This window comes from Somniosus microcephalus, chromosome 4 (genome assembly GCF_052327205.1).
Source record: "Somniosus microcephalus isolate GS21.2 chromosome 4, FLI_Smic_1.0, whole genome shotgun sequence".
Lineage (NCBI taxonomy): Eukaryota > Metazoa > Chordata > Chondrichthyes > Squaliformes > Somniosidae > Somniosus > Somniosus microcephalus.
The window spans coordinates 280,023,499-280,050,059 of record NC_140990.1 but is presented as its reverse complement, the minus strand read 5'-3'; the positions used below and the strand labels follow the sequence as shown (position 1 = coordinate 280,050,059).

At 45.6% G+C, this 26,561-nt stretch overlaps 1 protein-coding gene across 4 annotated transcripts in view; it reads left to right on the top strand.

The window, feature by feature from the left end:
* Positions 1-26,561, top strand: part of LOC147120503 (protein mono-ADP-ribosyltransferase PARP14-like) — a 163,956-nt gene that overhangs the window by 22,809 nt on the left and 114,586 nt on the right. For 3 of the 4 annotated variants that reach the window (XM_085986522.1, XM_085986520.1, XM_085986523.1), the window contains exons 6-9: positions 81-2,341; positions 2,433-2,669; positions 2,767-2,988; positions 23,851-23,929. The exons of the other annotated variant lie outside the window; for it this stretch is intronic. In XM_085986522.1, coding sequence (XP_085842648.1) covers positions 81-2,341; positions 2,433-2,669; positions 2,767-2,988; positions 23,851-23,929 — 2,799 coding nt within the window. The remainder of the gene's footprint in view (positions 1-80; positions 2,342-2,432; positions 2,670-2,766; positions 2,989-23,850; positions 23,930-26,561) is intronic. 4 annotated transcript variants of the gene reach the window in all.

Sequence of the window (26,561 nt, the reverse complement as noted above, 5' to 3'; positions counted from 1 at the left end):
TGCATATTAAAAAATAAACTATTTAAACCAACTGTAGATCATATTTCTAAAAGATAATTTTCTTTTTGTTTTATTTACAGCTCTGGATACCATTGTGTCTAAAACACACACCATTGATAAAACACCAATTCATGTCTATCCCTACTACAAGTCATTGGGTTCAGCTTTATATGGGAACAAAAGACCAGCTGTGAAAATGCCAGATCCCTTCACTGTCGATATTGATCCCTACATCCTGCAGTTTCTTAAAAATGATAAAAGGCGAATTGCGGAAATCAGTGACAAAATGGCAGTACACAACTGTGACATTGCATTGCCAGAATCAGACCAATCAAACACGATCAAAATATCTCCAACTTTTTCAAGACATGAGGGTTCATTCGAAAAACTTGCAAAGAACTGGAAAAGGGAAGCTTCAGGCAATTTAACTAGTCTTGTGTCAAAGTACAAAGCTATTGAAAATGATGTGAATCAACAAATCTGGGAAATAATTCAGGGAGATCTTGATCAGTATTTGAACCAAAATGTTGCTGTTATACCAAACTTTTCAAAGGGAAAGGTGATATTGTCCGGAGAATCTGACAGTGTAGATATTCTACAACGAGCATTCAAATCATTTATGGATGGTGCCATTGAAAAATTGGAACGGGAGAAGCAAAGTGTGACTGAGACAGTGTCTATTGATCCTGCTGTATATAATCTATTATTGAGTGGTGGTCTTGAGAAGCAGGTGTCCAAACGGTTTCCAAACCTCAGCATGAAATACAACTCAACTGCAGGATGTATAGCATTACATGGTTTGCCTTCAGATGTTTATGTTGCCAAAAGTAATATATTGGAAGAAGTTGTTCAAATGAAACAAAAGCGAGCTGATCTGAACCCTCATCTTACTAGTTTTCTACAAAGAGTAGACCACAATGAAGTTTCTTGCTGCTTGTTCACATCAAACGGAATCAATGCTGTGTATGACATTAAGGATAACGGCGTTCTGCTGATAGGAAATACAGATAGTTCTTTATGTGCAGCAGAAAAACAAATCAAAAAACATCTTGATTGCAAGTGTATTGAGATAGAAGATCCAAGTGTCATCAGAAAAAGTGAATGGACACAACTAAAAGACAAATTGGATGCAAGGCTGAATTCTTCCAGTAAACAGGTTGAAATTGAAGAAATATCACAAGATAGACATGCGCAGATTATTATCTCTGGCTATTCTGGTGCTGTGATTGAAGTGTTTGAAATGCTTTTGGATTTCGTCAAGAAAAACACAATCATTCAAAAAATCATTCCATTTAAATCTGGTGGAGTCCTGCAGTTTTTGATGGCTGTTAAAAAAATTGACATTTTCGGAACACCACCAATGGGTGTGAAAATAATTGTTAATAACATGGCAAATGATGCAAGTGTTTTAGTATCAGGTCCCCAAGAGAATGTCTGTCACGTGGAGAATTTACTATCAGATGCAGTTTCCACAGTAATTAGTTCAGTCTTGAAAATTACTCAACCAGGATCAAAGAAGGCTTTCAAAGAAAAAGAAGATATATATATTACTACTGCAATGCATAAATATAATTGTGTTCTAAGATCTATTGAGCATAGTGCCTTTGGAGATAATGGTGAATTGGGCCAGGCTCACTGTAGAGTACAATTGCCTGGTGGGCCTTTAGTTGCTGTTTCTAGAGGAGATCTGTGCAAGCATCGTGTTGATGTGGTTGTCAATGCAGCAAATGAAGATCTAAAGCACACCGGAGGCCTTGCAGGAGCACTATTAGAAGCAGCTGGTCCACTGTTGCAAACTCAGTGTAATAGGATTGTTGACAAACGTGGACCTCTTATGCCTGGTGATGCAGTTATTACTGATGCTGGTAACCTACCATGTTCCAAAGTTATTCATGCAGTTGGACCAAGATGGATGAATACTGATGCAGACACAGCTAAGAAATGCTTAAGAAGGGCCGTGAAGCAGAGTCTGTGTCTCGCAGAATCCCATAATTTTATGTCTATAGCAATCCCTGCTATTAGTTCAGGAATATTTGGATTTCCATTGCCTTTGTGTGCAGAAATAATTGTCAGATCAATCAGAGAACACTGTGTGGATTCACATGGAGGCAGTACACTGAAAGAGATCCACTTGGTAAACTGGGATGAAAAAACTGTTCGAGCTGTTTCAGATGCTGTTCAGAAAATATTAGGTGAATTTTTAAGTAGTTCGCCTGTGCAGCCAGAAAGGCTCAACTTTCGCAACATGGTAAATAGAAGAAGTATAAATTGCCTGCATAAAGCCCAAACAAAAGAAGGTCTAAACGTCAGTGTTGTCAAAGGAAATATTCAAGATGTAACAGTAAGTCTTCACTGTAACTCATTTATTTGAGATCGTCAGTAATTCCAAAAAATGTATTTTACCTTTATTATAATTGTTTTTCTATTTCCAGGCTGCTGTCATTGTAAATGTCGTTGGAATGGATCTAGATCTTAACAGTGGCACAGTTTCCCAAGCAATATTACAGAAAGCTGGCCCACAGCTCCAACAGTTACTGTGGAACGAAAAGCAAAGTAAAAAACATGCTCCAGGAAGGATTTATGAAACAAATGGATGTAATCTTGACTGTGCTGCAGTATTTCACGTTGTAGCTCCTCAGTGGGATCAAGGAGCTGGAGCTGCGGAAAAGGTAATATAAATTCTAATGTCAGTGTCAATGCAGCAATTCATGTTTTTGAAGAATTATATTATTGGATAGAAACACCTGGTGTGAAATTACTTTCCAGCTGTTACGAAGGATAATCAAGGATTGTCTGAATAACACGGAAACAGTACAGCTGGTTTCCATCGCATTTCCAGCAATTGGAACTGGCAAGTTGGGTTTTCCGAAGGATCTTGTTGCTCAAATGATGTTTGAGGAAGTTCTAAAGTTCAGCAGTAAGAGATTTTCTAAGTTTCTTAAGAATGTTCACTTTGTGGTGCATCCTGAAGATGGTCCTACTGTTCAGGTATGGATCTATTATTGATGAGCTTTATTTTCATGTCTGCTCCATCAGTAGCTTATTTCTAGTACAGGTAGACTATCCTTTATCCGAACTTCCGAAAACCGAAACCCTCTAAAAACCGAAGGTTTTTTCGTTCAGCGTAAGTCGTGCGCACGACATGACCAGAGTGGCGCACGACTTACGCTGAGCAGAGGGTCAGCGTAAGTCGTGCGGACCCCCCCGCCGAAGCCGACCCCCCCGCGGACCGACCCCGACCCACCTTCCGAAATCCGAAATTTTCCGAAAACCGAAACACGGCTGGTCCCGAGGTTTTCGGATAAAGGATAGTCTACCTGTAACACTAAATGTTGATCCTCAAAATTGATGACTAATTTGTATGTTCTTTAGGGTAACAAAAATATATTTTAAAGGGGAAATATTTAAACATTAATTATATATTTTTTACTGAATAATTTTAGCTTATCCAGTTTGATTTGATTAAGTGACTTTTTTATTGATTTTGCTTTGTAATTTTCATACAAATATCCATTTGATAGCCAGAATGGTTTTTGGTGTGGCGTATCCACTGGTGATCTTCTAGCTTATGCAATTTTGGAACTCTGCAGTCATAGAGTCATAACGGCACAGAAGGAGGCCATTCGGCCCATCGAGTCTGTGCCAGCTCTCTCTACAGCAATGCAGTCAGTCCCATTCCCCCGCTCTATTCCCAGAGTCCTGCACGTTTATTTCCCTCAAGTGCTAATCCAGTCTCCCCCTGAAAACATTGAGTGTGTCCGCTTCCACCACTTCCGTCGGCAGTGAGTCGCCAGGTCCTCACCACTCGCTGCGTTAAAAAGTTTTTCCTCACATCCCCCCGTATCTCTTGCCCAAAACCTTAAACCTGTATCCCCTAGTCCTTGTACCATCAACTAGTGGGAACAGCCTCTCCCTGTCTAGCCTATCAAAACCCGTCATAATCTTGTACACATCGATCAAATCACCCCTCATCCTCCTTTGCTCTAATGAAAACAAATCCAGCTTCTCCAACCTGTCCTTGTAGCTAAATTCTTTGAGGATGTAACAAGCAGGGTGGACAAGGGTGAACCAGTGGATGTGGTGTATTTGAATTTCCAGAAGGCATTCGATAAGGTGCCACATAAAAGGTTACTGCGTAAGATAAGTGCTCACGGAGTTAGGTGTAATATATTCCATGGATAGAGAATTGGCTAACTAACAGAAAGCAGAGAGTCAGGATAAATGGGTCATTTTCTGGTTGGCAAACGGTAACTAATGGGGTGCCACAAGGATTGGTGCTGGGGTCCCAACTATTTACAATCTACATTAATGACTTGGATGAAGGGATCGAGTGTAATGTAGCCAAGTTTGCGGATGATACAAAGATGGGTGGGAAAGCAAGTTGTGCAGAGGACTCAAAGAATCTGCAAAGGGATATAGACAGGCTAGGTGAGTGGGCAAACATTTGGCAGATGCAGTATAATGTGGGAAAGTGCGAGGTTATCCACTTTGGCATGAAAAATAAAAAAGCAAACTATTATTTTAATGGAGAGAGGTTACAAAATGCTACAGTTCAGAGGGAACTGGGGGTCCTTGTGCATGAAACACAAAAAGTTAGCATGCAGGTACAGCAAGTAATCAAAAAGGCAAATGGAATGTTGGCCTTTATTTCAAGGGGGCTGGAGTATAAAAGCAGGGAAGTCCTGCTACAACTGTACAGGATATTGGTGAGACCACACCTTGAGTACTGCGTACAGTTTTGGTTTCCTTATTTAAGGAAGGATATACAGGAAATTTCGCGATATCCGGCACCGACGGGACCGGCGTGATGCCGATCTATGAAAACTTCCGGACAGACCAGTGCTAATATTGAAGGATACGGAGGTTTTCATCTCTGTATCTGACAACAAACACTGTGTTGCTTAGCAACAGCTTGTAAACAGTCGGCCCGTACCTTAGAAGCGTCTCTGTAGCTTAGCAACAGCTTCAGAAAGGCTTTCCAGAGACTGACTGTTTAAAAAAACACTAGGAGAAGAAAAAAAAAGAAAAAAAACCTAACAAAACGGCGGCTGATTTCTGCCGTTAGATCGAGGTTTCCGGCCATACAACCTCCGGATAAACCAAAGTTTCCTGTACTTGCATTGGAGGCAGTTCAGAGACGATTCACTAGGTTAATTCCAGAGATGAGGGGTTTGACTTATGAAGAAAGGTTGAGCAGGCTGGGCCTATACTCACTGGAATTTAGAAGAATGAGAGGTGATCTTATCGAAACATATAAGATACTGAGGGGGCTCGACAGGGTAGATGCAGAGAGGATGTTTCCCCTCATGGGGAAATCCAGAACTCAGGGGCACAGTCTCAGAATAAAGGGTCGTCCTTTTAGAACTGAGATGAGGAGGAACTTCTTCTCTCAGAGGGTCATAAATTTGTGGAATTCTCTGCCCCAGAGAGCTCTGGAGGCTGGGTCATTAAATACATTTAAAGTGGAGATAGACAAATTTTTGCAAGATAAGGGAGTGAAGGGTTATGGGGAGCGGGCTGGGAAGTGGCTTTGAGCCCTAGATCAGCCATGATCTTATTGAATGGCGGAGCAGGCTCGAGGGGCCAAGTGGCCTATTCCTGCTCCTATTTCTTATGTTCTTATCCCCGGAACCATTCTGGTAAATCTCCTCTGCACCCTCTCAAGGGCCTTCACATCCTTCCTAAAGTGTGGTGACCAGAACTGGATGCAATACTCCATTTGTGGCCTAACCAGCGCTTTATAAAGGTTCAGCATAAATTCTCTACTTTTGTACTCAATACCTCTACTTATGAATCCCAAGATCCCATATGCTTTGGTAACCACTCTCTCAATATGTCCTGCCACCTTCAGGGACCTATGCACATTAACTCCCAGGTCCCTCTGTCCCAGCGCACACTTTAAAACTGTGCCATTAAGTGTATATTGCCTCTCCCTGTTCCTTCTGTCAAAATGCATCACCTCACACTTCTCTGTATTAAATTCCATCTGCCACTTGTCTGCCCATTCTACTAGCCTTTATATGTCCTGTTGCATTCATTTGCCATCATTTTGGGCATCTTCAAAGTCTTTGAAAAAATGCACCCTCCAAAAGCTAGTTTCCTGTCAAATAACTGACTGCTTTAGTTTCTTTGTAAGGAGTTTCCCAGCACTCTTTCTTTCTGCAGCTTTGTTCTGTTTCCATTTCAGCAACCCTCTCCATTCATCTTTCATAACTCTTTTGGTGATGACTTCACTCATTTATTGGCTTCCTTCAGATTGCATGCCGTCACTCCATCATTCCTCTTGCACGAGGCTTTGCTCTTCATTCATTTTAAACAATGAAAATCTTGTTTCTTACAAATCTTCTAAATTGCTGTTTCTTCATGTCTAACTAACAGCAACTATCTATTACCTTTGATGGATCCAAGCCTAATCTTCCTTCAGCTATTTACATTCTTGGTCTTCCTCGCTCTTCTCATCTCAAATGGAATTCCTACATTCTATTTCTTCTTTGATGCCAACTACCTCTTTTCCCCTCAACAATTCTCAACAAAGCTTGAGACCTGATCTAGGCCTCGAGTACTGTTCCATATCTGGGGAGACTCTTCCAAAACTTCAATTGCTCTCCTGGACAGGATGCAAAATAAAACCTTGTCTGATAGGCAGTCCCTGTTTTACTTCGAGCTTTCAATTTCTCTTTCCATCCTATAAGAACATCAGAAAAGTCAATAATGTAAAAAGGTCATTTGACACATTGAGCTTATTCATCTATTATGCCTAACTCTCACATTATAGCATCCAGGTGCCTTTGAATGCCACTGATGGTTTTGTCTCTACTAATCTTCAAGCACTGTGACCAAAATTGAATACAAAACACTGAGTGTGATCTAGGCATTGAAAGTCATGAATGTACCATCAATCCAGTTTCATTCTGAAACTCCATCTGCAAATTCAGTTCTATTCATTGTATGCTTATGATGCACATTTTTGACCAATGTGGGATACTTCACATTTTTCAGTATTAAATTTAACTTGCTATTTACATGATTAGTTGCATAACTGATCTATATTTTCCAAATACCTTTTGTCTCATCCTATGTCTCTAATGCTCCTTCATGAAATTCGATAGCTAGTTATGATATCCATCATCTATAGTCAGTTATTGCCTATATTACAAATGACAACAATGCAATAGCACCTTTCACTGTCACCGGACGTCCCAAAGCACTTTACAGGCAATGAAGTACTTTTGAAGTGTAGTCACTGTTATAATGTAGGAAACGCGGCAGCTAATTTCCACACAGCAAGCCTCCACAAACAGCAATGTGATAATGACCAGATAATTGTTTTTGTTCAGTGATGTTGATTGAGGGATAAATATTGGCCAGGACACTGGGGATAACTCCAAATTCAAAATAGTGCCATGGGATCTTTTACGTCCACCCGAGGGGCCTTGGTCTAACGTGTCATCAGAAAAACAGCACCTCCATCAGTGTAGCACTCCCTCAGCACTGCACTGGAGTGTCAATCTAGATTTTTGTGCTCACGTCTCTGGAGTGGGACTATGAACCCACAAACATCCGACTCCGAGGCGAGGGTGCTACCAACTGAGCCACTGCTATATTAAATTTAGGAATACTGCTGTGGTTAGTACTTCTTTGAATCTCCCCCTCTTATTTCTGCTAGGCTCGAAATATACTATCCTGCATGTTTTCCTCTTCCCTGCAATGTCAAGGCTCATCACAGTCTCCTACTGATGTGCCTTCAATAACCACAAAACTAGAAGTTATTAACTTAAACAAGTTGGCTTTTAATCACTAAGATCAGAGCTAACATCTCAACACACCGACTGGCTCACAGGAATGAGTCATACAGGTTAGTCAGGAAAGAGGAAGTGAAACTATACACAGTGTGGGGGAGGGTAATATACATGAGTGCAAAACGAATACAGGCAAGACAAACACATTTCATTACAGTCACCCCTTTAGATTTAGTCCATCGGGGTGATGTTTCTTAAAAGTTGGTATAAGTGAGTCTGTCAGGAGGTTTTGCGGTTCTCAGTGATCGGCGCAAAGCCGGTTGGGGTGCCTCTAGCGGGGTGGATTCTGGTTCCTCCGCTGTCCGGGCCTCCGCAGTGTCTTCCAGGTTATCTGCAGTGTCCTCCAGGTTAAAGTTGGGTATTGATACCTCTGGGCGTCCTGTCTCTTTTTGGTGTAGGTCTTCCTCGGGTAGTCTCTCATCGTTCTCTCCGCTCCCCGAGGGAGCGAGGTCTTTTATGGAAACAGTGTCCTCTCGCCCATCAGAGTATTCGATATAGGTGTACTGAGGGTTTGCATGGAGGAGCTGTACCTTTTCCACAAGGGGGTCCGTTTTATGGCCTCTCACGTGCTTCCACAATAGTACTGTCCCCGGAGACGTCAGCCACGTGGGTAGAGATATGCCCGAGGTGGATTTCCGGGGGAAAACGAACATCTTTTCGTGAGGGGTAGCGTTAGTGGCTGTACATAACAGAGACTTTATGGAGTGGAGCACGTCTGGGAGGACTTCCTGCCAGCGGGAGGTCGGAAGGCCTTTTGACTTTAAGGCTAACGTGACAGCCTTCCAAACAGTAGCATTCTCCCTTTCCACTTGCCCATTACCCCGGGGGTTGTAGCTAGTGGTTCTGCTAGTGGCTATCCCCTTTGAGAGCAAGAACTGGCGCAGTTCGTCACTCATAAATGACATCCCCCTATCGCTGTGTATGTAGTTCGGCATGTCAAACATGCAGAATAGATTACAGAGACACTTGATGACCGTGGCACTGGTCATGTCTGGGCAGGGAATGGCGAAGGGGAAGCGGGAATATTCATCGATGATATTGAGGAAGTATACGTTACGGTCGGCAGAGGGAAGGGGTCCCTTGAAGTCCAGACTTAGGCGCTCGAATGGCCGTGTGCCTTTGATAAGGTGTGCACGGTCAGGCCTGTAGAAACGAGGCTTGCATTCCGCACAGATGCGGCAGGCTCTGGTCATTGCCCTGACCTCCTCGATGGAGTGGGGCAGATTGCGGGACTTTATAAAATGGTATAGTCGGGTGACCCCTGGGTGACAGAGGTCATTGTGGAGACCCTGTAATTTGTCCGTATGAATGCTGGCACACATTCCCCGCGATAGGGCATCTGGGGGTTCATTAAGGGCTCCTGGCCTGTACATAATATCATAGTCGAACGTGGATAGTTCGATCCTCCACCTGAGTATTTTGTCATTCTTGATTTTCCCCCTTTGTTATTAAACATGAAAGCCACCGACCGCTGGTCGGTGAGCAGGGTGAAACGTTTGCCGGCTAGGTAGTGTCTCCAGTGCCGCACTGCCTCCACTATAGCCTGTGCCTCCTTCTCCAGCAGTCTCTGCCGGATATAATTCGATTTGATGCTTCAGCAGAATGTGGATCCAAGTCCAGACGCTCTGGTTTTAGGAGTCGATCCATCTTAGTATTCTTTAGTGATTAAAATTGATGTGCCTTCAATAACCACAAAACTAGAAGTTATTAACTTAAACAAGTTGGCTTTTAATCACTAAGATCAGAGCTAACATCTCAACACACCGACTGGCTCACAGGAATGAGTCATACAGGTTAGTCAGGAAAGAGGAAGTGAAACTATACACAGTGTGGGGGAGGGTAATATACATGAGTACAAAACGAATACAGGCAAGACAAACACATTTCATTACATTGAAATATACTATCCTGCATGTTTTCCTCTTCCCTGCAATGTCGAGGCTCATCACAGTCTCCTACTATAACTCATTCTGTCTCCAGACCTCAAAGCTGTGGCGTTCCTTACTTCCCTTAGTTTTCTCTTGCTCCTACAAACTACAGATTTTAAAACCCAAACATGGGATCGTGTAAACAGTTCTTGATTCATCGAGTCTTCTCTCCTGCTTGTTTATTCATGTAACAATAATGACTTCACTTCTGAAATTAATTCATTAGATGGAAAAATGCTGCGAGACTTTCTGAAGTTCTGATAAAGTACTTTATGAATCATATTTCTTTCTGCAGTTTCTTTCCTTACTTTAAAAAATGCTGGTTCTAGATCATGTAGCAGTATTTGAGAGATTTTTGTAAGGTTTTGGTGTATAGTAAAATCAAAGATATTAAGATTCATATGACAGATCATCAGCCTGAAACATTAACTCTGTTTCTAAGAACATAAGAAATAAGAGCAAGAGTAGGCCATACGGCCCCTCGAGCCTGCTCCGCCATTCAATAAGATCATGGCTGATCATCGACCTCAACTCCACTTTCCCGCGCAATCTCCATATCCCTTGATTCCACCAGAGTCCAAAAATCTATCTATCTCAGCCTTGAATATACTTAAAGACTCAGCATTCACAGCCCTCTGGGGCAGAGAATTCCAAAGATTCACAATCCTCTGAGTGAAGAAATTACTCCTCATCTCAGTCTTAAATGGCCTACCCCTTATCCTGAGACTATGCCCCCTAGTTCTAGACACTCCAGCCAGGGGAAACAACTTCTCGGGATCTACCCTGTCAATCCCCTTCAGAATCTTGTATGTTTCAATGAGATCACCTCTCATTCTTCTAAACTCCAGAGAGTATAGGCCCATTCTACACAATCTCTCATCATAGGACAGCCCTCTCATCCCAGGAATCAATCTAGTGAACCTCTTTTCATCGCCTCCAAGGCAAGTATATCCTTCCTTAGATAAGGAGACCAAAACTGTGCACAGTACTCCAGGTGTGGTCTCACCAAGGCCCTGTACAATTGTAGCAAGACTTCCTTACTCTTATACTCCAACCCCCTTACAATAAAGGCCAACATGCCATTTGCCTTCCTTATTGCTTGCTGTACTTGCATGCTAGCTTTCTGTGTTTCTTGCACGAGGACACCCAAATCTCTCTGAACACCACCATTTAAAAAATATTCTGTTTTTCTATTTTTCCTGCCAAAGTGAGTAACCTCACATTTCCCTACATTATACTCCATCTGCCACCTTACTGCCACTCACTTAGTCTATCTATATCCCTTTGCAGACTCTTTGGCTGCGATTTTGCCGGCGCTCAGAGGTTGGGTTCGGAGGCGGGTCAGAGGTTAAATTCGATTTGATTGATGGCGGGTCTCGAACCTGCCATCAACCCGTCTCCACGCAACTTTGCCAAGTGTCGGGTCTGGGAGTCTCAATCGGAGCCACCACCAAGTGGCGGGAGAGGCATTTAAAGCAGTTAACAGCTTGTTAACTGCCTACATAATGCGATTTTAGCAGGCTCTTCCCATTTTACCACATTATCAGCGTGTTCCACGCTGTTCCCAAAACACGCCAGCTGATTGTGCCGGGTTCAGCAACTACGCAAATTCTTGACAGTTGCACCTGCAGCATAAAAGCGGATCTGTAACATGGCTGATTTCCACACAACAGAACTTTGTTTTTTCAGGTGTTGGAACACTTTTTGCAGGTCTCTTGAGCTTGTAAGTGGTTAAGGTGAGATCCAGTTGCACTGTGACATCCTGGGAAAACTCTCTCCCCAGATTGACTGAGCGCGTATAACATCTATTCCTCAACTGAGATATATACCAGCGCAATGGGAACCATTTATACCCTGTCCTCCTGGTCCTCAGAATCGGAGGAAGAGCAGCCATGGCAGCAGCAGCAGCAGCAGAACCAGGAACAACAGCAGCAGCAACAGCAGGAGCACCAACCTCCTCCTCACCCATCTGATGCTGCACAGGGCAGAGGGCATCAGCGCAGGGCTGTACCTCGCTGCAGGAGATACCCCCAACACAGGGTTTACAGGCCAAGGAGGAGCTTCCTCAACATGAGTGAGCAGCAGTGCCAAAGGATTCCGGCCGAGACTTTCGCGAGATGTAGTCGCTGACATCTGTGCAATGCTGCACCAACACCTGGAGCCCAGAGGAGTGGGTGGACGGACACTCCTTACCACTGGCTGTCAAAGTCACCACAGCACTCAACTTTTTTTCTTCAGGGTCCTTCCAGGGATCATCAGCAGACATCAGCGGCATCTCCCAGTCGGCCGCACACACTTGCATCATGCAGGTTACCGATGTCCTCTTTGCCAAGGCGCATAATTATATCCACTTCTCCATGGATGAAGCAAGTGTAACCGCGCGTGCAGTTGGCTTTGCAAATATGGCAGGTTTCCCAAGGATGCAGGGCGTTTTAGACTGCACACATGTGGTCATTAGGGCACCCCATCACAACCCTGCTGTATTTGTGAACCACAAGGGATTCCACTCCTTTAATGTCCAGCTGGTGTGTAACCACAGGAAGAGCATTTTGCATGTTTGCACCAAGTTCCCTGGCAGTTGTCATGACTCGTTTATCTTGTGCCAGTCTACTGTGCCTCAGCTTTTCAATTGGCCAACCCAACTTTCCGGATGGCTACTTGGAGACAAGGGCTATCCCCTGAAGACGTGGCTAATGACGCCTGATGTCAAAAAACTACTGAGCGCTTGGTTTGAGTATAAAACAAGGCTTTAATCAACTGTTTCAAAACCATGAGATTTCTAGTTACATCACTAGTTCCTGGTTACAGAAACATCCTGAGCAAGTTGGGCCCACGCCCGAGTATTTATACTCCTTGGATGGCACCACCAGCTGGCCGCCCAGTGTTACTTCATGAGTCATGATAAAATTCATGACAACGCCGTTGAGGAGGCCATCGAACGAAGCTGAGGAGCGCTACAATGCCAGCCACATTTCGACCAGAGCCATCATCGAGCAAACCATCGGCTTGCTCAAAATGCGATTCAGATGACTCGACAGATCAAGTGGAGCCCTACAGTACTCACCAGCCAGGGTCTCCAGAATCATCATGGTCTGCTGTGCACTGCACAACATCACACTGCAGCGTGGCTTACCGCTGCCTGAGGAACAAGTGGCTCAGTGCACAGCCTCCTCCTCCTCAGAGGAGGAGGAACACCTTGCGGAGGCGGATGTGCCAGTTCCACCAGCACGCGAGCACATTGCTGGCCGTGATGCAAGGATGCACTAATCCATGCCAGATTTGCTTAAGTTTACGCAGCAAACACATGTGGCTGCCACCTTCTTAACACACCAAACACCATCTGTACAATAAAGTGTTGGTTCCTACCACTCACAGTACCATCATTACAGATGAAAAGCGCGCTGACACCTCACTGTGACACTTCCATTTCTAGGCACACATAGGCCAACTCTTTGAATGTTTGCCATCGCATTTCTTTATTACAATGCAAAATAGGAAGATAATCTTAAATTTGTTTAACAGCAAAACACCCAAGTGACCCTTGTGACTATTTGTGTGTTACCTTTCTCTTACGCGTGCTTCTAGGTGATGCTTCCCCTGTGGCTTCAGCAGATGTGGAGGCACCTTGCTCACTTTCATGCTGCTCCTGCTTCAACCCCTTTGGCGGGCGTCCTCTGGGTTTGGGAGCCTGGGAGGGCTCGACAACAGTCTGCTCCTCCTGCGGTTGTGAAGGGGCTGAGACAGCCATCTCAGTTGGGTGAGGAATCTGGGGCTCTGACCGAGGGCTCCTCAGTGGCATGGGAGTGTGAGCATTTGGAGAGGAGCCCACACTTCCTTGTTGTCATGGTGTGGAGATGCCGGTGTTGGACAGGGGCGGACAAATGTAAGAAGTCACACAACACCAGGTTACAGTCCAACAGTTTTATTTGAAATCACAAGCTTTCGGAGCGCTGCTCCTTCGTCAGCTGAAGTGGAGAGATGCATAAAGACACAGCTTATATAGTCAGAGAATAATGCCAGATGATTACAGGTAATCTTTCTAACTGCCATTTATCACAGCAATCAAAGGTGTGAATGGTGTCCAAACAGGTTAGTCAGGAAAACATTACATCAAAGAACAATGAGGTGGGGTCACAAGGGGTCAAATGTTGCAGATGCTGGGGTCTGTATGAAAAACAAAAAACAGACAAAAAAACATTTTTTTTGCTGGAAATCACAGCAGGTCCGGCCGCATCTGTGTAGAGAGAACAAACCAATGACGACTCGAGTCTGGGTGACCCTACGTCAGGTGGGGTTACATGTAGCGTGACATGAACCCAAGATCCCGGTTGAGGCCGTCCTCATGAGTGCGGAACTTGGCTATCAGTTTCTGCTCGACGATTTTGCGTTGTCGTGTGTCTCGAAGGCCACCTTGGAGAATGCTTACCCGAAGATCGGAGGCTGAATGTCCTTGACTGCTGAAGTGTTCCCCGAATTGTTGCGCGGTGTCCGTTCATCTGTTGTCGCAGTGTCTGCATGGTCTCGCCGATGTACCATGCTCCAGGGCATCCTTTCCTGCAATGTATGAGGTAGACAACGTTGGCCAAGTCACATGAGTATGTACCATGTACCTGGTGGGTGGTGTCCTCACGTGTGATGATGGTATCTGTGTTGATGATCTGGCATGTCTTGCAGAGGTTGCCGTGGCAGGGTTGTGTGGTGTCGTGGTCGCTGTTCTCCTGAAAGCTGGGTAATTTGCTGCGAACGATGGTCTGTTTGAGGTTAGGCGGCTGTTTGAAGGCGAGTAGTTGCTCCGAAAGCTTGTGATTTCAAATAAAACTGTTGGTCTATAACCTGGTGTTGTGTGACTTCTTACATTTGTCCACCGCAGTCCAACACGGGCATCTCCACACCATGGCTACTATCGACACCACAAACTGCCGGCTCAAAGTGGAGAGGATGTCCAAGAAGATCGCGCATATCGACACAGACATCAAGTTTCTACAGAGATTCAAGAAAGCAACAAGATCCCGAAAGGACTACAGATCACGAACCCACTCAAGTCGACCTACAACACAGACTATGCTGAGAGACTCTGCCGTCGTACCTCTCGCACACTCCTCAACCATCTCGTACACCAGCTCTACAGCAGACGCCGCAACCTCGAAACCGAGATAGAGTCCGTGTTCTCATGCTGTGCTCAGGACACAGCAGACCAGCTACGAGACACCGCCAAACAGACGAGGCAACGGAACTACACTGCCTACATGCACACCAAGAACAGGAAGCTTGAGAAACGTGGCATCACCACCAGCAGCAACCAAGCCTCCCCCGGTACCACGGTTGAAACCACAAGTAAGTCCATCGTCAAATTGTCCGACCACACCCTTCAACCAGACGAAATTGAAGTTCTCAGCCGAGGGCTCAATTTCTGCCCCACCACCAAAATGGACGCCATCGGTCTCGCGGCAGACACAGAGGAATTCATCAGGAGAATGAGGCTCCGGGAATTCTTCCACAAATCCCAAGATGTCAGCAGCGAACCCAATGAGACAACCAATGATCCGGAACAGCAGACAGAGGGATCCGCAGTGCAGCAACCGAAGAAGAAAGAGTCAAACTGAACCCCACCGGAGGGTCGCTGCCCTAAGCTTGACATGTATGCTCAAGCTGTCAGGAGATGCATCAACGCCAGATTCATCAGCCGCACTCACAAGACAGTCCAGAATGTCACCCGAGCACAACGCAACGCCATCCACGCTCTCAAGACCAACCGCAACATCGTCATCAAACCAGGAGACAAAAGAGGAGCCATCGTCATACAGAACAGAATGGACTATTGCAAAGAAGCATACCGACAACGGGACAACCAGGAACACTACAGACAGTTACCCGCAGATCCGACCAAAGCACACCCGCCAACTCAACAGACTGATCAAGACCTTCGATCCAGACCTTCAAAGCATCCTACGCGCTCTCATCCCACGTACTCCCCGCGTGGGAGACTTCTACTGCCTCCCAAAGATACACAAAGCCAAAACACCCGGACATCCTATCGTATCAGGCAACGGAACCCTGTGTGAGAACCTCTCTGGATACGTCGAGGGCATCCTGAAACCCATCGTACAGGGAACCCCCAGCTTCTGTCGCGACACTACAGACTTCTTACAGAAACTCAGCACCCACGGACCAGTTGAACCAGGAACACTCCTCGCCACGATGGACATCTCGGCACTCTACACCAGTATCCCCCACGATGACGGCATCGCTGCGACAGCCTCAGTACTCAACACCAACAACAGCCAATCTCCAGATGCCATCCTACAACTCAACCGCTTCATTCTTGACCACAATGTCTTCACCTTCGACAACCAGTTCTTCACCCAAACACACGGAACAGCCATGGGGACCAAATTCGCACCCCAATACGCCAACATCTTCATGCACAAGTTCGAGCAAGACTTCTTCGCTGCACAGGACCTCCAACCAACGCTATACACCAGATACATCGACGACATTTTCTTCCTATGGACCCACGGCGAAGAATCACTGAAAAGACTACACAATAACATCAACAAGTTCCATCCCACCATCAAACTCACCATGGGCTACTCAGAATCGGTTTCATTCTTGGACACACGAATCTCCATCAAAGACGGACACCTCAGCACTTCACTCTACTGCAAGCCCACGGACAATCTCACGATGCTCCACTTCTCCAGCTTCCACTCTAACCACATTAAAGAAGCCATCCCCTATGGACAAGCCCTGCGAATACACAGGATCTGCTCAGACGAGGAGGAACGCGATGGACACCTACAGACGCTGAAAGACGCCCTTGTGAGAACGGGATATGACGCTCGACTCGTCGATCGACAGTTCCGACGGGCCACAGCGAAAAATCGCATAGACCTCCTCAGAAGACAAACACGGGACACAACCAACAGAGTACCCTTCATCGTCCAGTACTTCCACGGAGCGGAGAAACTACGCCATGTTCTTCGCAGCCTTCAACATGTCATCGATGACGACGAACACCTCCACTACTCGCCTTCAAACAGCCGCCTAACCTCAAACAGACCATCGTTCGCAGCAAATTACCCAGCTTTCAGGAGAACAGCGACCACGACACCACACAACCCTGCCACGGCAACCTCTGCAAGACATGCCAGATCATCAACACAGATACCATCATCACACGTGAGGACACCACCCACCAGGTACATGGTACATACTCATGTGACTCGGCCAACGTTGTCTACCTCATACGTTGCAGGAAAGGATGCCCCGGAGCATGGTACATCGGCGAGACCATGCAGACACTGCGACAACGGATGAACGGACACCGTGCAACAATCGCCAGGCAGGAGTGTTCCCTCCCAGTCAGGGAACACTTCAGCAGTCAAGGACATTCAGCCTCCGATCTTCGGGTAAGCATTCTCCAAGGCGGCCTTCGAGACACACGACAACGCAAAATCGTCGAGCAGAAACTGATAGCCAAGTTCCGCACTCATGAGGGCGGCCTCAACCGGGATCTTGGGTTCATGTCACGCTACATGTAACCCCACCTGACGTAGAGTCACCCAGACTCGAGTCGTCATTGGCTTGTTCTCTCTACACAGATGCGGCCGGACCTGCTGTGATTTCCAGCAAAAAAAATGTTTTTTTGTCTGTTTTTTGTTTTTCATACAGACCCCAGCATCTGCAACATTTGACCCCTTGTGACCCCACCTCATTGTTCTTTGGTGTAATGTTTTCCTGACTAACCTGTTTGGACACCATTCACACCTTTGATTGCTGTGATTATCTCTCTGCCGAGGTGTGATAAATGGCAGTTAGAAAGATTACCTGTAATCATCTGGCATTATTCTCTGACTATATAAGCTGTGTCTTTATGCATCTCTCCACTTCACCTGACGAAGGAGCAGTGCTCCGAAAGCTTGTGATTTCAAATAAAACTGTTGGACTATAACCTGGTGTTGTGTGACTTCTTACATTCCTTGTTGTCGACCACCAACATCCCTCTCATGGGTCGCCCGCACTTCACTGCTAGCAAGTAGCTGGAGAGCACTTTGCTGCACATCAGTGGGGCCATGAGGACCCGTTTCTGTACTGACAGTCCTCATAACGGGGACATCCATGTACCTCTGCTGTCTCTCCTCAATAGATGGCCATCTCTTCTCTTCTTAGGCAGTCCCTCGGAACCGAGGATGACTTGCTTCCATGCTAAAAATGAGTTCTCAGGTGACTGATGAGTCCAATGCGGGACCTACAGTCTCTGTCATAGGTGGAGCAGATGGTGGTGGAAGAGGCGGGTGGGTGGGGTGCTTGGGTTGATGTGCGCTCCTTGCGCTGCCTGTGCTTGGCTTCCACTTGCTCCCGGCGAAGAGACTCGAGGTGTTCGGCCCCTTCCCGGATGCTTCTTCTCCACTTTGAGCTGTCTTGGGCCAGGGATTCCCAGGTGTCGGAAGGGATGTTGCACTTTTTCAAGGAGGCTTTGAGGGTTTCCTTGAAGCGTTTCCTCTGCCCACTTGGGGCTCTCCTGCCATGTTCGAGCTCTGAGTAGAGCACTTGTTTTGGGAGGCTCATATCGGGCATGCGGACGATGTAGCCCGTCCATCAGAGCTGATCAAGCGTGGTCAAAGCTTCAATGCTGGGGATGTTGGCCTGAGCAAGAACTCTGACATTGGTGCGCCTATCCTGCCAATGGATTTGCAGGATCTTGCGGAGGCAGCATTGGTGGTACCTCTCCAGTGTTTTGAGGTGCCTACTGTACATGGTCCATGTCTCTGAAGCATACAGGAGGGCGGGAATCACTACTGCTCTGTAGACCATGTGCTTGGTGCTGGGTTTGAGGTCCTGGTCTTCAAACACTCTCTTCCTCAGGCAACCGAAGGCTGCACTGGCGCACTGAAGGCGGTGTTGGACTTCATCATCGACATCTCCCCTTGCCGACAGTAGGCTCCCGAGGTATGGAAAGTCTTCCACGTTGTCCAAGGCCTTGTTGTGGATTTTGATAATCGGGGGACAGTACTGTGTGGCGGGGGCAGGTTGCTAGAGGAGTGGAGCATATCTACAGAACAAACGGGAAACTGTTCAACCTCTGTCGCCTCCAGTCCAGATCCAAGGTCGTCCCATCCTCGGTCATCGAATTACAGAATGCAAACGACGCTTGCATTTGCGCACACTCGGAGGTCGAACTACAAACCATCGTCAACACCTTCACCGAAGTGTAAAAGAGCGTGGGCCTTACACTAAACATCCGTAAGACATGACCATCTATCCTCCATAGCAGACCATCTATTTAGAAGAGTCACCATGCTCTGTTGAGTCTGGCGACTTAATGTCCTCCAAGGAGGTTGCCATCCTCTCCATGGTGGTGCGTTCATGCGCCATTGCCTCCACCATGGCACTTCTTATGTTTGAGATGGACTCCTTTATTCTCTGCACACTCGCAGTTACTGTGTATGTAAAACCTGTCAGCGACTCCTGCACTTGTTCCTGAAGTTCCAGCGCTGCTCTCTTCCTGAATGGCCCCAGAAGTACAGGGTCCACATGCAGCTGAGCAGAGCTAGGAGCGTCCAGCGCCCTCTGATGAGGACTCTCCTCTGCTGTCTCCACCATCTGCTGATGCTCACTTGTGAGCTGTGATACACCAGGTGACAACACTACTCTATCTCACAAAGGACCCAGCGAGGTGTGAGTCTCTGTGCTGGTGCTGGGTGCAGTCAATTCTGCTGACAGTGCGCCCTCAGAGGTTGCAGCTTCCTCTGAAGAGTCTTCCGGCTCCTCCTCCTGAACAGTGGGGAGGGGGGCTCTCAGTGGTCCTGTGGGGGGAGGAAAGGCATGAGTTAGACATGTGATATTGACATAGCAGAGAAATCGGCCGCAATTTTCTCGATCGATGCGGCTTGGGAGCGGGTCAGGTGGTTTCCGGGTTCCAGTCCCGCCCCCAACTACATCCGGCCCACAGACGTGATTTTACGTCAATTGGCCTTGTTAAGCCCGCCCTGCAGGCTTGCCGGCCAATTAAGAGGAAGCCAGTCAAATGACGTAATTTGATGACGCATCATCTGCCGGTTTTCTTAAAGGGACCACGCACAATTTTTTTTTGACAGCTGATTTCTCAGTGTTTGACAGCATTGAAACATAGAAACATAGAAGATAGGAGCAGGAGTCGGCCATTCGGCCCCTCGAGCCCGCTCCGCCATTTAATGAGATCATGGCTGATCATCCAAATTCAGTACCCAGGTACAGCAAACACTGACAATCACTGTACAAAGGTGAGCTCTTGCACCCAGGCTCTCCAGTGACTCCCTCCTTAGGCTGGAACAGATGGCAGCTGCAGGTGAGGTTACAGAAGCAATCTGTCACTGGTGAGAGAGGTTCTCCCAATGAGGTGGGACTAGACATGCAATTCAGAACTTGTTACCTACAGAAAAGTCTAAATACATTAAAAATCAATTTCCAACATTTTCTTACCTCTGAAACGCACCAGTGCACCATTGAATCCTTCACACCACTTCGGCAACTGTCATCAATGCACAAACGTTACAGCAGACTCACAACATGCCACACTTACCTGGTGTGGTGTCCGGACGTCGGGAGGCCCGAAGTAGAAGTGTCAAAATTGAAAAAGAGCCTGTTAACTGCCTGTTAACAACCTTTAACAGGCAGTTAAGTGGCTATAATCCTCTTCCCGCCGCTAGGTGTTCGCTCCATGTGCAATTTGGGGACCCGAGACTTGGGAAGATTGATTGGAGGCGGGTTGACAGCGTGTTTCCTGCCCGCTGTCAATCTTTGCGATTTTGCCAGTGGCCCCGCCTCCAAACCCCGCCCCCTGAGCACAAGCAAAATTCCGGCCAATGAATAGTGCAGATGATCAGTACTCAATCTGAGTGAACATCAGAAGCCATATCATTCACTCATACAATCTAAATGAGAGGGCTGCAAATCTATTCTGTCACCAGCTTGCTCTACTGCGCCCATCTGACCGTCCCCCACTTCCAGATCCTCAGCGCCTCCGAGGATGTCCAGAGCAGCCTCCTCAGCGGTGGTCAGCTGGGCAATGGAAGGTGGTCTTCCTCCTGTCCTACCCCTCTCCCTCTTGTTGTGGGCCCCTGCGAGGGACACAAGTGGAGTTGGAGTGAGTGTAGAGAATCCACAGCATTGATGCTTAGAGAGAGACAAAGATGGAGTGAGGTGCCAATACCAAGGGCCCTCCCTGTGCGTTGTTAGTTGTCATTGCATAACAGTGAGAGCGAGTGTGAGGGGTGCATAGTAGAATAGTGAAGTGATTCTGTACACAGAGAGAGAGGGATGGTTAAGGGTGCAAGGGATGTAAGGGTAAAGTGGGATGTGCAGGAATAGGTTGACAATGCAGAGTGCTGGTGATGAGAGGAGATGGGGAGCAGATTGAAGGTAAGAGTGATGTTATACTTACTTTTGCTGTGCGTATGAGGTCATTGAACCTTTTCCTGCACTGAACCCAGGTGCAACCACACAATGACCTGGCACTCACCTCCTCAGCAATTTGCAGCCAGGCTGCTTTGGTTTGCTGAGGTGGCTTCCTCCGGCCGTTAAAGGAGACGAGTACCTCTTGGCGCCCTCTCACTCCCTCCACAAGAACATGGAGGGAGCCATCATCGAATCTGGGAGAAGCCTTGGGTCTTGTAGCACTCATTCTGTGAAGTGGCACAACTAGAAGCAGCAGAAAAGCATTGACCAAAAACAACAAGGATGCATGGGCCCCTTACATACAACAGGCTGAAAGACGTCAGCAGAGGCGAGCAGCAGACCCGAGGCCACTGGTTGGGCTGGCTAGCGCCCACTTAACGCAAATGTGCAAGTGGAGGGCGGCTGAAAGCGGGACCGGAACCCGCCGAGCATCAAAGCCGCCTCCACTCAGAAAATCGCGGCTTTTGTGTTCTCCTCACAGCTTACCGTCTCACCTAGCTTTGTACCATCAGCAAACTTGGATACATTTCACTCAGTCCCTTCATCTAGGTCATTAATATAGATTGTAAATAGCTGAGGCCCCAACACTGATCCTTGTGGCACCCCACTAGTTTCAGCCTGCCAACCTGAAAAAGATCTGTTTATCCCTACTCTCTGTTTTCTGTCCATTAACTAATCCACTATCAATGCTATATTACCCCCAACCCCATGAGCCCGAATCTTGTGCAATAACCTTTTATGTGGCACCTTATCGAATGCCTTTTGGAAATCCAAATATACTACATCCACTGGTTCCTCTTTATCTACCCTGCTAGTCACATCCTCAAAAAACTATTAATAAATTTGTCAAACACGATTTCCCTTTCATAAAACCATGTTGACTCTGCCTAATCATGTTATGATTTTCTAAGTGATTTGATACCACTTCCTCAACAATGGATTCCAGCTTTTTCCCGACGACTGATGTCAGGCTCACTGGCCTGTTGTTCCCTGTTTTTTCTCTCCCTCCTTTCTTGAATAGCAGTGTTATATTTGCGACCTTCCAATCTGCTGGGACCATTCTAGAATATAAGGAATTTTGGAAGATCAAAACCAATGCATCCACTATCTCTTCAGTCACCTCTTTTAGAACCCTAGGATGTAGGCCATCAGGTCCAGGGGATTTGTCAGCTTTTAGTCCCATTAGTTTCTCCAGTACTTTTTCTCTACTTATATTAATTACATTAAGTTCCTCACCCTCATTAGACCCTTGGTTTCCCACCATTTTTGGTATGCTTTTTGTGTCTTCTATTGTGAAGATAGATACCAAATATTTGTTTAACGTTTCTGCCATTTCCTTATTCCCCATAATAATTTCTTCTGTCTCAGCCTCTAAGGGACCAATGTTTACTTTTGCTACTCTTTTCCTTTTTACATACTTGTAGAAACTCTTACAATCTGCTTTTATATTTCTTTCTCTCATATTCTCTTACATTGTTTTCTCTCATTCTATTTTTTCCCTTTTAATCAATTTTTTGGTCAACCTTTGCTGGTTTCTGAAACTCTCCCAATCCTCAGGCTTACTATTATTCTTTGCAACATTATACGCTTCTTTCAATCTAATGCTATCCTTAACTTCTTTAGTTAGCCACGGTTGGATCACTTTTCTCATGGAGTTTTTGTTTCTCAATGGAATGTATTTTTGTTTAGAATTATGAAATATTTCTTTAAATGCTAGCCACTGCTCATCTACCGCCATACCTTTTAATCTATTTTTCCAATCTACCTTAGCGAACTCGCCCCTCATACCTATGTAATTGACTTTATTTAAGTTTAAGACTCTAGTTTCGGAGTCACTCTCAAAATTAATGTGAAATTCTATCATATTATGATCACTCTGCCCCAGAGGATCCTTTACTATGAGATTACTAATTAACCCTGTCTCATTACACAATACAAGATCTAAAATAACCTGTTCCCTGGTTGGTTCCATGACATATTGTTCTAGGAAACTGTCACGAAGGCATTCCATGAACTCGTCCTCCAGATTACCTTTGCCAATTTGATTTGTCCAGTCTATATGAAGATTAAAGTCGCCACAGTTGCTGAGTGTTTTCCGTTTTCTGTTTTCGTTTCAGATTTCCATCATCCACAGTATTTTGCTTTTGTTTTTCATTACCGTACATTGTTATGGTTAAATTCGATTTTACTACAGGTAGACTATCCTTTATCCGAAAACCTCGGGACCAGCCGTGTTTCGGTTTTCGGAAAATTTCGGATTTCGGAAGGTATTTTATAAGACTGGGAAATTTGTCGGGGGTGGGTCGGTGGGGGGGGTGGGGGTCGGTCAGCGGGGGTCGGGGTCCACGGGGGGGTCGGCGGGAGTCGGGGTCGGGGGGGGTCCGCGGGGGCGGCGGCGGGGGTCGGGGTCGTGCGCCACTCTGGTCATGTCGTGCGCACGACTTATGCTGAACGAAAAAACCTTCGGTTTTTAGAGGGTTTCGGTTTTTGGAAGTTCGGATAAAAGGTAGTCTACCTGTATTTTGTTTAGAATATTTGTTTTATCACTCATTACTCCAACATTTATAATTTTATTCCTGTAAAAATACAGAAACATGTTGGCAATGAAAGGCAGTTAACTTTCTAAAAATAATATGTTAAAAAATTGGCTCCATTGCTCTGAGCATTAACAATACTTTGTCGCTTAGGCAATGACTTGTGAATTCAAAAGAACTTTTAACCGTTTGCCGAAAATGCCACTTCCTGCTGCACAGCAGAGACCCTCAGGTAGGTGGTTATTTGTTTCACATGCTGATTAGAATTGGTTTGTTCCAGTGGCCACACAAACTGATGATGAAAAACACATTTGTTACAATAGTGCTGGCCCTCCATCCTCTAGAGTTTGTTAGATCCAGACACCGTCTAATTAAAGATAAAAAAAATTCTATTGCATCCTTCTTCTGTCATTTTCTAAAGAAGAATTAAATAAATATTCCACTAAATCTTTTTATTTTTGGAATCCTGAGTACATTTTCATGCTTCCTTCCATGTAGTTGAACTTTAAAGCCCAGTTCATTTTTACCTATATTTTATTTGAACAGCGACTCAGCATATTAAGATCACAATATCAATTATTTCATATATATTATTAATAACTGTTGGATCAAACTGTTAAAGTATGCTTTGCTCCTCTTCTCTCTGGTCTAATACCTAAGCTCCATATTGGAATATTTAATAATCTATACTTGAATTCTTGTATCATAATGCCAAATTTATCATCAACCATCATTAAACATTGAATTATATTTTTATAGTAAAATCTGTTAGCCCTGGTACTCCGAGTGCTCTACTGCTACTTTGGCAGGAGATCAGCAGAACTCCCAGGAAAATATTTTTAAGCTGTTTGTGCTGTTTTCCAAGGGCTCTACTGGTCTCCTGCAAGGGTTTCAGGCCCGTTGTCCATCATGTGCTGTAAATCTGTTATTTATGTTGAGCTGTTGGTGATTTGTTTTCTTCATCATTGGCCAAGTGTTTAAGTGCCTGTATTTTCACTTTTCTATTTGATTACTTTCAACTTTTTCTACTCACCAGTAATATCACACAAAACCTTTCTTCCCACATTTAACTTACTCCCTAATTTCCTCTAATCATATTCCAGCAAAAGAAGTCTCCAAAATCGCATTACACCAAAAAAGGATTCTCCAGGGTATGGCTGCCAACACAGCTCTTCAATATTGCATTATAAATCTAATAAACAATTATAAGATAAAAACATAAGAAAATTCAGAGAAAAAATCTTAAATTTGCTCATGTACTTATCCATCCATCTTCCAATCACTCCAAGGGCTGAATTTTGCCGGCGCTCAGAGGGTGGGTTTGGAGGCGGGTCCGCTGTCAAAATCCAAAAGATTGAAAGCGGGGCGGTGTCCCGCTCTAAACCCGTCTCCTTGTGAGCTTCCCTGCCTGCGCTTTGCAGACACAGCATTAAGCAACGAGTCATGCAATTGCGCAAGTTAAGAGGGTGTTTAAAGCATTTTAATCACCATTTTACCAGGTACAAAGCATTTTCCAAAGTTTTCCATCAGTTTCCCATCGCTTGGGGATCACAACAGGTAAGGATGTCAGGTTCTGAACAACTCTCCATTTCTTTCAATAGGTGACAGCTGCAAAAGTGGTATAAAAGCTACCATTTTACAGCTGGTCACTTTTCAATCTCAGAAGCTTTAGCCTTTAGTATTTGGAACCTACTTTTGAGCTTTATGCACTTTTGAAGTTTTATCCACTGTCACCTCCTTGGAACAACCTATCTCAACATTGACAGATTACTTCTGTCATCTCAACCTCATCTGCCATCTGTTCCATCAGCATTGGTGCCCTTGAAAAAATCTCACCTTGGTCCTCAGAAACCCAAAATGATCAGCCTCAACACCAGCATCACCGGGCACACCAGCAGCACCAACATCCACACCAACCTTCTCCTCAATCAACTGATGCTGCACTGGACACAGGGCATCATCACCCATGCACATTGCTGCCTGGGACACCAAGGATGGCCTCACCATGTCCAGATTTGCTTCACTTAACACTGAACACCCTGGCTGCCACATAGAAACATAGAAGATAGGAGCAGGAGTAGGCCATTCGGCCCCTCGAGCCTGCTCCACCATTCAATGCGATCATAGCTGATCATCCAAATTCAGTACCCGGTCCTTGCTTTCTCCCCATACCCCTTTCTCCCTTTAGCCTTAAGAAATATATCCAACTCCTTCTTGAATTTATTTAATGACTTCGCCTCTACTGCCTTCTGTGGTAGAGAATTCCACAGGTTCACCACTCTCTGGGTGAAGAAATTCCTCCTAATTTCTGTCCTAAATGGTCTAGCCCTTATCCTTAGATTGTGACCCCTGGTTCTGGACTCCCCGACCATCGGGAACATTCTTCCTGCATCTAGTCTGTCCAGCCCTGTCAGAATTTTATAAGTTTCAATGAGATCCCCTCTCATTCTTCTAAACTCCAGCGAGTATAAGCCCAATCGACCCAATCTCTTCTCATATGTCATTCCTGCCAGCCCAGGTATCAGCCTGGTGAATCTTCACTGAACTCCTTCCATGGCAAGAACATCCTTCCTCAGATAAGGCGACCAAAACTGCACACAATACTCAAGATGTGGTCTCACCAAGGCCCTGTACAACTGCAGCAAGACATCCTTGATCCTGTACTCAAACCCTCTCGCTACGAAGGCCAACATACCACTTGCCTTCTTAACCGCCTGCTGCACCTGCATGCTTACCTTCAGCGACTGGTGCTCAAGGACACCCAGGTCTCGTTGCACTTCCCCTTCTCCCAATCTATTGCCATTCAGATAATAATCTGCCTTCCTGTTTTTGCCACCAAAGTGGATAACCTCACATTTATCCAG